The sequence below is a fragment of the Pecten maximus genome, chromosome 18 (genome assembly GCF_902652985.1).
Source record: "Pecten maximus chromosome 18, xPecMax1.1, whole genome shotgun sequence".
Classification (NCBI taxonomy): Eukaryota; Metazoa; Mollusca; class Bivalvia; order Pectinida; family Pectinidae; genus Pecten; species Pecten maximus.
This window is the reverse complement of record NC_047032.1, coordinates 14030980-14041790: the sequence shown is the minus strand read 5'-3', so window position 1 is coordinate 14041790 and position 10811 is coordinate 14030980. Positions and strand designations below refer to the sequence as shown.

Genomic DNA, 10811 nt, shown 5'->3' with positions numbered 1-10811 from the left:
ATAATATTTCTGTATTGTTTTGTTCATTATATCACATATGTAGATAGGACATACACAATGGTTTTGTTTTGTTTGGTTCTGTATCGTTTAGCATCCTACCAAAAGCTAATGTAATTTAAGGACGGTCTCCGCTGTATGCGAGTAACACGTCCTTAATTGACCCTGGCTGTTAAAAGGACGTTAAACAAAACAAACCAAACCAAACCCAAAGTATGTGAGTTACTTACGGGTGGTGAATGGGTTTTTAGGAGACTGCGGTATGTTTGTGTTTGTCTCCCTGTGTTAGCGTGGAAATGATACCGAATTTATAGTGCTACCTCACTTAAGCATACTGATAAAGACAACCCAGCAGGACATTTCAACCACACTAACAATGCAAAACCTAAACCAAACCTATTGAATGATTGAATTAAGAAACATTATTTTCGATACTCAGCTTTACTAATCGTACATTCAGTATTTACGTAAACAATTTACTCCTACCACTTACAAGAGAAATATCTTTGTAGTTATTTGTATTTGCAGTATCATCTTTTTAAATACTGATGAAATCGAACCAGTTAACCAATTCAATGACAGCAACTGCAAGACACAACCCACACATTGAGTGCATTACATTTGTACAAAATCAATGTCTTTGAGTTGGTCGTCTAGGGTCGTACCAAGTTCTTCTCCTAGAAAACATCCGGCGAATACCAGTGATTGCTTCTTGGCGAAAGTGTTTGCTCACAAAACAGTACACAATTGGATTAATCGCACTGTTTAGGAAGTAACTTCGCAGGAAAAAGTGCTGGACTGCTGCTGATAATGAGGATGGTTGTTTAGTCTTCATTTGAAACGTCCTAAGAAACGCCAATACTAAATAAGGAACGAACGATACGATGAAGACGAGTGTCACAAGAAATAGCATGGTGTTTGTGTGACTAAATTTACCAGGAACCGAGGATGTGCTATTTAGACGTGAAGTATTACGTCGTCCAAGTTCGTAACTCCCTCTCCTTTCCGAATGACGATTAACTATCGTTGTGTCATCATGACCAAATGAATTATGACTAGACAGGACAGTTTTCCCCACACACGAGTAGAGCACTACGAGGATTATGTCACTCACGACATGCGCAACGGAAAGAACTATCAACAGTAATTCTTTGTAGACTATATCTACGCCATCTTGTGGTAGGCATGTTTTCCCTTGGTACACAGTTTTATGAGCGTCTTTTTCGTCTGATCCTAGTGGTACCGTGTGAGTGCCATATAATAATGCAAATGGAATGCCAGTCAGACATCCAAAAATCATCGCGAAAAATATCACTTTTAATGCCGTTGACTTACGCATTGTTCTTTTCAGTGGATAACGAATCTTCCTAAACCTATCAATGGCTATAGTGAGCAGCACAACTGTTGTGGAGTGATTACAAAATGATGTTATAAAACGACTTATTTTACATATGTTCGGGGTAGTCGAATTTAAAGAAATTCCACAAAAGGAAAAGTTCTGTTGATATCGAAAACGAACAATTGATAAGGTCAAGTGCAGCCAGAGTCAGAATAAAGGTCCGTGAAACAGTACGTTTACTCTTAAAGCCATACACATACACGACCAAACTGTTTCCAGGAATACCTACAACTAAAAGTACGCATGCGTAAATGAATGATAGAAGTAAAACGGAAGAAAAATATTTTTGGTTAATTGAGTCGATTTCTGGACCGGATGAAATAACAGTGTCCTCTAAATATCCATATTCTGATACATTTCCTGTGATATTTGATGATGACGTCGCAGAGGACGTCAGTGATGACGTATTTGTGTATGTGTTGGCGTTGGTGATGTCATCGACTGAGCCAAATGGTGTCGTATTCTGCATCTCTTCATATGATTTGTGAACAGAACAACCTACAAAAACAAGATTTATTGATTTAGTATTCATAGATAAGATTAAATATTTCAAAGGCATAGCATGCGTTATTCCTTTACAAAAAATATCTCCTTTTATTTAAGGGTTAACTGTAATATTTTACAAAAAAACTGGGGTGTACTCTTTTCATAAACCTCTTCGCGGTTTATTCAGAGTACACCCCAGTTTTTTGTGTTATTCCTCAATAACGTAAAAAAAATATTACACATAACCCTTATAATTTGAATAACAACGATAAGAAACATTTTCATTCAAGTTTAACATGTTTATTTTGCTCCAGATATTTAAAAACACATCGATAAATACAAAATCCCGTGAACAACGATTACTCCGCTGACGTCACAGTCATTATTTATGTTATGAGATGATAACATAATTTTTTGAGCCAATGAAAATGCTTGTTACAAGCAAAATTAAATTATAACTGATATAACTACATAAATTGTCATGAAAAAAAAGTGAAACAACGCATATTGCTCAAGAAACCCGTTTGTGTGTCAGTGTGACGGATGTATATATTGTAGATAAGCAATTATCAGAGGTTCCATAATAATGAGTTCACGGAAAATACTTTGAACGTTGACCCGAACTATTTTTTGTGACGTATGATCATCTGTATACGTGATATCGCCATCTCTAGGTTGTGACTCGATGTAAGGACTGCTACTAAAACAATATATGTCACGATACCTGTCGTTAATTTTGTTGTTTTCTTCACCCGTTTCAACATATGCTTGATCATCTTATATTATCCAGCAAGAACTGTCTCGATTGATACCATAACTTTAATATTGCATATGTAAATAGGAGAAAATGCCTGTTAGACATAAATGGCTCCGCTGCCACTTGAAAACCCGAAACAGTTTGTTGTGGATGGTATCAGCAGTTCCTAAGACTAGCTAGTTACATTGCATTGGGACTGGACGGGACGGAACGGGACAAGACGTGACGAAATGGGACGGGACGCGACTGGGACGGAACGGAACGGGACGGAACTGAACGAGACGGGACGAAACGGGAGGGGACGGGGCGGACATGTGTTACACTAAACTATATGACTATTTTTTAAATATTGATTAGTGACTTTATAAATGTATATGTACATATGACTAATTACCAGTACACCTTATTTGCATTAGTATGTCAACAAACAGGGGTATTCAATACTGGTAAAAATAGCGCCGCTGTCGATTCTTATCACTGTAGTGAAATCAGGAAACATGTTTTGTGGTTGTGAAAGCTCGTGTCCTGGCAACGTAACGCATCACAAGACGGCGCGATTTTGAATGGACTTGTCAACGCAATTTTAGCGTTTCTGATAAAAGAAGAAATACAACCTTTACCGAATATAGCATTGTATACAAAGACAATGAATATTTATATAAAGCAACATAGCCAGATTTTCTACTTTTGCATAGGACCCACATAAGGTAGAATCAAACACAAGGTGCTTTACCAATATTGTGAACTTCATGACCCTGGAGTCTCACATTTGCCCCTGGGGAGAGGGGTAAACCTTACTATATAAATATAGATTGATTTCTATTGGAATTCATTCTAACCTGCTTAACATTATCAGCATGGGATGATAGAGTTTGATGGTATACACATAATGGCCTTTACTGGCCCCCAGGGGCTTATGGGAGGGGTCAAAAACAAGAGTCAAATTAACTGAAATATTTCACAACTCATGTGACCGTTCAGGCCCATGGGCCTGTTGTTTTTCTTTCGGTTTTTCATGTCATTTATTTCGTATATACATAGTCTGTCATACTCGTATTACGCTCAATGAGAAACCTGTCATACATGTACATGTACAAACCATTTATCCATGTTACAATATTACCTCTTTTCGGACTATCAGCACTTCGGATTATAAGGCTGTCACCGCCAAACGATTCAGTGTGAGACAGCAGGTATAACGTTTTTTCAGAGAGTAGGGAAAAGACAATGTCCTAAATTTAGTTACCATGTATCAAAACATTTGGTCATTAGGTATATAATTGGAGAATGTAATTATTGTACAATAAACAACATGCTCTACAGCCCTTGCCCTGGGAATGCCTGATAATCCTCCCGCTCTCCGCGTCTAGTTATCTATTCAAGGGGTCAATCACGCGCCCTCCGCGTCTAGTTATCTATTCAAGGGCCAATCACATAACACAATGGTTGCCTCACGGTTAAATATAGACATTCACGTGAACATGAATAAGATTTCCAGGACACAAAAAGGGGAAGCCACATTAACTAGAAGTGACGTAAAATACTTTTTATTTGGTTCCACATTTCGGGGGAATCATAAATGTCGGAATCCGAATCAGTGTTTATTTCTGTTATCGCCCAGCCCCACATTCAGAGACCGCATATCTAAGATAAAGCAACACTGTTCCCCGTTCATTTTCATGCATGTGTACAAGATAGGTTTGATCAGTAGTCACCGACTTCATCTACTTAAACTCCTATCACGTGATCAGCAGTAAGAGCACCGTCGGAGACCCACAGTGGCATGCAGAGTAGATTATCTATTTCAACATTTTAGGGCGTAATCCCCACGCCTTGAGAATATGACCCATTGTTTCCAGTATAATATGTTAAGATTTTCATACTTTGATTATTGAATTATATCTACGGAACTGTCATCACAGCTTTTGATTCGAGGCTAGAAATAGCATATCCTAACGCACAAAGCAGATTGAAAATTATAAAAGGTAATCCGGACTTTAATTTATTGGATACACTGTATCAGTTATTTAGCAATTAATGTAAGTACTAATTAATTAAAACCTTAATGAATATTTGCAAGCCGTACATATTCCGTCATTACCATGACAGTTATTGTGATTATACAATGTATTGTACTTGCGCGTGACCAATATATACATGTATATAACACGTAGTGACATATTTGACGAAGGAAGACAACTCTATGACCCGTGGCCTGACCGGGCCTCGAACTCACGATCTACGGCACCAAATCGCCCAGTCAGAGTTGAAGTCGTCTATTAGATAATATGAATATCGGGATCGCAATGTTTTTACATACATGGATGCGAATTGTACACATTTCTTTGTAAAAACATCATAAATTCAATAATTATTTCGAAAATGATGCAATCTAAATAACATATATTTTGTATGCATTGACACAATTTTCAGTGTTTTGGTCCTTTTTACGGAATTATATTTAACATCTTCAAAATATATATTTTTGTGAATCTCGTCTTATTGACCGATATGTCACCTCTTTCGGTGTCCTTCTATTGTTACTATGCATCGGTACATGCCGCGTGATCATTAACATTACCATTGTCATTTATCATCTATTTATATATACATACAGAGTGTACATGTATATTTTCTTTCCTAAAGCCTCGTTTAGCTATACCTTGCAGTTAGTCTGTACATCCTCCCAAGCATGTGAATTCAAACCGACCTATATAAACGGTCCCTGCTCCCATCTGATTCAGGTTACGTTCAGCAACATATATCTGCTGTAAATGTTATCATGTCGGGAGTCATGCTACCTTATCTAGATATAGCATTTGAGTGTGATGGTTCTATGAATGGGGTGACGCCCGTGTTGAACATTTGATACTGTGAATCAGTAAGAATTCGCGTGGGATTTATTTTCGAGTTATAACGCGAGGGGAGTCTATCGTGAAATAAAATCATTCGCGATCATTTGTACGTGAATAACATCTTTTGATGGCGGCCAAGCTATCGGTTAAAGATGTAGAAGTCTTGTGTAATCCATGAGATTTGCATAAAGCTCTCCGTCATGTTAAATGACGTCATTATGCTAGATAGATAGAATACATAACGTCACGATTTGGCGCACATTTGTTAGCCGTTGACAGAAGACCGCAATGCAGACATCCTCTACATATTTAAATTTGTACGTGTCGTTTGTTTGGCGTTGGTGCGTCTTTTTTCCAATTCAAACTCACCATTTGTTGGCCCTGATGACCTGATTATTGGTGGGCCACTAAGAATCTGTAGCTAATTAACCTTCGTAATTAACTCATATTTGATGTTTTGTTGCCATCAAGGACATTTAACTACGGTGTTATAATAAAAACGCTACGGTCATTTAAGGGCGGCCTTCCGCTGTGTGTGAGACGCGTGTGTGTGACGAATGTGTGTAACACATAGTGTCACATGACACTTGTCACTCATATGTGTCACCCTGTTTTGTCTGCTTCAAATGACACTACATAAGCTTGAAAACAAAGAGCAGAAAAGAAGGAATTTCTACAATGGAGAAAGTGAATAAATTTTGGTCTCTTCTTATAGCAGACATCAATACTACACTGAAATCCATAAAAAAACTATACGCATTATTTTGACTTGTTGAAATATTATAAGCGAATCAGAAACTATAACATCCCGATGCAGTATCAGAGCAGTCAAGGGAGGGACCTTTTTTCCCCAAAATATCCCCAAAAGAAAAATAAAGAGGGTTCTATAATATTTCACTATGAATTATCGCCTAAAAAAATGCTGTGAAAGTTTATAAACAGACAAAAATATTGCATTAAGAGGTTTTGTGGATCATCAATAACCTAATCATATTGATAGCTATAAATATAGCTATAATATGAAAGCATTATTATAAGAGGTTAACAGACTAAAATACAATAAGCACACTGTCAGTGATATTTATTGAATTTAAAATCATTTTCTGTGAAGTTTACTGGAACTTAGGATAGCAGTGTATGTAGAAAGGTGGTGTTATCCAACGTACCCAAAGAAGGAGACGGAAAGAGAGAGAAATAACAGGGTGGTGAAATCACATCCCTGATCCTACCAGAGAGAAAGGTAGAAATGGGTTGGGGTGGGGTTGGGTTAATCCCACCCCTGATCCTACCAGAGAGAAAGGTAGAAATGGGTTGGGTCAGAGTGGGGTTGGGTTAATCACATCCCTGATACTAAAAGAGAGAAAGGTAGAAATGGGTTGGGTCGGGGTGGGGTTGGGTTAATCACATCCCTGATCCTACCAGAGAGAAAGGTAGAAATTGGTTGGGTCGGAGTGGGGTTGGGTTAATCACATCCCTGATCCTACCAGAGAGAAAGGTAGAAATGGGAGAGAGATATCTTATGGCATACTGTAAAATACGATATCTTTCCTTACCCCTGCACGAGTTGTATACAATTATAAGATCAACAACAACATAATCCAAATGTATGCAAGATGTATATGATGTTGAGTATGTCACTAGAGACATGTACACAGATGATAACTGTTTAGACGTCCTCCTAATTGTGACAACACCGGATATGCATGCTTAAATATTTTCACTAATACTTTAGAGAGGACATGGGCACTCAAGTACATAACGTCTATTTTAAAGCGTCTGAAACTGTTCACTGAGCCTGTATGATGAAATACTCACGCAAAAATAAGGAAAAGCGAGCAGGGATATGGAAAGAATATTGTAATTATGATGTTTTCGTTAGTAAATATAGTATAACATCCGTGAATTTTCTTTTTTTCCTCCTTTGCCTTTAAATTTATTTAAAGGGGTGAAACCTCTCAAGTTATTCCAGAAGGATCAATCAAAGAAAAACTTTGAGAATTCCTCCAGAATCCTTGAGAATCCCCGACAATCAACCTAGTACGTTAACAATAATAATTACAAAATAAAACTTAATCACTTGATTTTGTATTGTTTAAATAGAGGTTACACAACGAGTGGTTGTTGGATATGGAATTTATTTCACACGAGTAAGTTATTTTTTAAAAGTTACAAAAGACACGAGCTTTAGCGAGTGTTTTTTGCAACTTTTAAAAAATAACTCACTCGTGTGAAATAAATTCCATATCCAACAATTTCGAGTCGTGTGACCTGTTTCTACCTGAATAATATCGACTTGAATTAAAGGGAAACGTGGTCAAGTATAATTTCGCGTATGCAAATTAAGTGTACCGGTGACGTCCGGGATCCGGTGATGTGACGTCATTAGATTATTGATGACGTCAATAACAATTGCAGCTTGGGTCAAAGTTCACCGTGTTAGCCAATCGAAATGCCTACAGAGTTTATACCACGTGTGGTATAAACATATTGTTAATCAACGGCTGTAATGATTAACTGATGGTCTGAGAGTTGAATAACACAGGGTATTGTGGTAGAACATCCTTTAACAACAGCTAAGATCATTTAATAAATAAACATATATTGTATAATTTAATCACTGCCTCCTCTGTGTGTTTATGTTTGGTTCGTTTTTGTTTAACGTCCTATTAACAGCCAGGGTCATTTAAGGACATGTCAGGTTTTGGAGGTGGAGGAAAGCCGGAGTACCCGGAGAAAAACCACCGGCCTACAGTCAGTACCTGGCAACTGCCCCACGTAGGTTTCGAACTCGCAACCCAGAGGTGCGAAATGTGTGTTTTGGGAGGCGGCTGTGGTAATTTGTAGACAGCAACGATAATTAAGTGAAGTTATTAACTATATGAAATTAGTTTTCCTCTAGAGTTATATAATAGTATGACGTGTCATCATCATCATCATCATCATCATCATCATCGTATCATCATCATCATCATCATCATCATTATGCATCATCATCATCATGCATCAGTAATGATAAAAATATTTTGTAGTTTTGCTCTTTACCATGCATTTTGTTGTTTCACATCGATCGTCTATGGATTTAAAAAAATGTTTAGGTTTTAATGTTGGTTAGTTTTCTTCACAGTTCATTTTGAAAGACTCCTGATAAGCTTCATGTTCACAGAATATGTCAATGGTTCCTGGCCCTGTGTACAGGATACGCTACACACGATATATCACCTTATGAATACCATAACGACTATTGCCAGTTACGAAGCGTTTATCTGACGTACCTATCGAGTCGTATCGCTCAGTATATCGCCTTTTTAAAACAGGAATTCCATTAAGCCGTGTTTCAGGGGGATCACGTAAAAACCCATTTCACAGTTTGTAACATCACTAGAACATTTATTCAGATAAAGATAGATTTAACTGATAAGTAACGGAGTAAGCTTTTATAGTGATGTAGGATACGCCTTTCAGTATTTCCGGATATCTTTGCTGATATTTTGTATACAGTATTATTATATATTATAATTGATTATTCATTAATAAAAAAAACTGTTTTTATACAAAGATTTTTTTAATTTTTGTTTTTTTGTTTCAGTTTTAGAATCTTTTTATTCATCCTTTTGCATATTATAAGTACATGAAATACATAGAAAAAACATCAATTATACATACAGTTTTACAGCAACGCAATATCATTTTTTGAGAAGAGCATCAAGGGTGACAATGATTTGGTATACATAATACACTGTAGTAACATTTTAAAAAATGCGTACATGAATATATATTGAAACAATGTTTAATGGCTAATAGAAATAAAGTATGTATTGGACAATTAAGATAAAGATGTACCATGTTTTTGCGGTATTGTTCGCATACCAAGACATTAATATTTTATTAGATATGATGACAAAATATTAATGTTTAGCAAATGAAAGTAACAACGAATTCGTGTTTAGATAATGACTCGGTGTACATGGGTATATTTTAATGTTCGTACTACACCTTACACCGGAAAAAATAACTGCTCTATACATTTGTGTTATTTTAAGATAAGCCGATGAAATTATACAATAATTTGTAGTGTCATAATGCACTTACATATTCACACGTCAATTGGGGCAACTCAGATTCATGTCCTAGACACATTTTACATTAAAATATATATGTTTATTCTATTTTGAATAAATTATCTCGTGGCAACTAAAATTAAATTACCTAGAGGATTTCGAAATATGCAGTTACACCAGCATTTTTGTATAATAAATATGTCGTTCATATAGATATATTCATCATAATCCACACTTAGAATAATAACAATACTTAGTATGTTAATTTAAAGTACTTGCCTGCTTACAAACTGCAATGTGTAATGTCACCGATGAGTGTATCCTCCGCAAGTCAAGAAATTGGCCTGTGCACGCTTACGTATCCTCTACATAACCCAGATTATCAGCTGTCCAAGAGGCATAGTCTAAATCGTGGGATGGCTTCATTCATATACTGGGCGACGACTCTATGTAACAACTGAAAATCCATTATGATATTTATATTTCATTATAACGACATCGCAAAGGGATGTTGATTTCCTAGGAGGTCCAGTGAGGGAGTATTTATGGTTCATATTGATAAATCAATATGGATTATGTTGATTTCGGTCGCCAATTCATCAATAAGTATTGTCTTCAGATAGCCTTGGCTGCTATTGTGAGGGCGTAACATCCCAGGGGGAGAACTATTTTGAGGGGAAATTTCACTAGAAGGTTTGATCAATGTTATTTTCTATTAGGCGTTCAAGTGGAATTATACGGGGATTTATTATAATGTGACTGGGTGGCGCGTTATACTGACTTGTCAATGATAACTCAATTTCAAAAGCATTTCTAATTCAACATTTCTTTGCATTTTTTTCTTTTTTTTCGGAATCAAAGTTTATGAATATCAAGTATTATTACTTTTATATTATAGTGTTATCACTCAGAAATGTCAAACCGCAACACGGAAGGATGACCTTATCCGGTCACATCTCTCCATTACCCATGCACATCGTTTTTATGAGATTAGCTGTTAGAACGATATACAAGAGTGCACACAAAACATACATATGTACCTAACCATAGAATTGAAATCAACATCTTCCGTTTTACCACTATTTAACAGAATCACATAAAATGTGTTCGTTCTCTCATGCTTCCACAAATATTCTAAATATCAAATACGGTTATGACGCATCAGGAAAATATTGACTGATGGTGATATCAGAATTAAATATATGTTTTCGGTTGTTTTGCGCATTTAACGTCCTATTATTTCAGGAAGGCATTCCATG

General features: G+C 36.4%; 1 protein-coding gene across 1 annotated transcript; it reads right to left on the bottom strand.

Annotated features, from left to right (window-relative positions):
• Positions 1-419: 419 nt before the first annotated feature.
• LOC117316097 (neuropeptide S receptor-like) lies at positions 420-9989 on the bottom strand. The gene is given in 3 exon segments (XM_033870589.1): positions 420-1447; positions 1449-1894; positions 9832-9989. Coding segments are annotated over 2 exon segments (1236 nt in total). The 5' UTR covers positions 1866-1894; positions 9832-9989; the 3' UTR covers positions 420-628.
• Between the last annotated feature and the right edge of the window lie 822 nt (positions 9990-10811).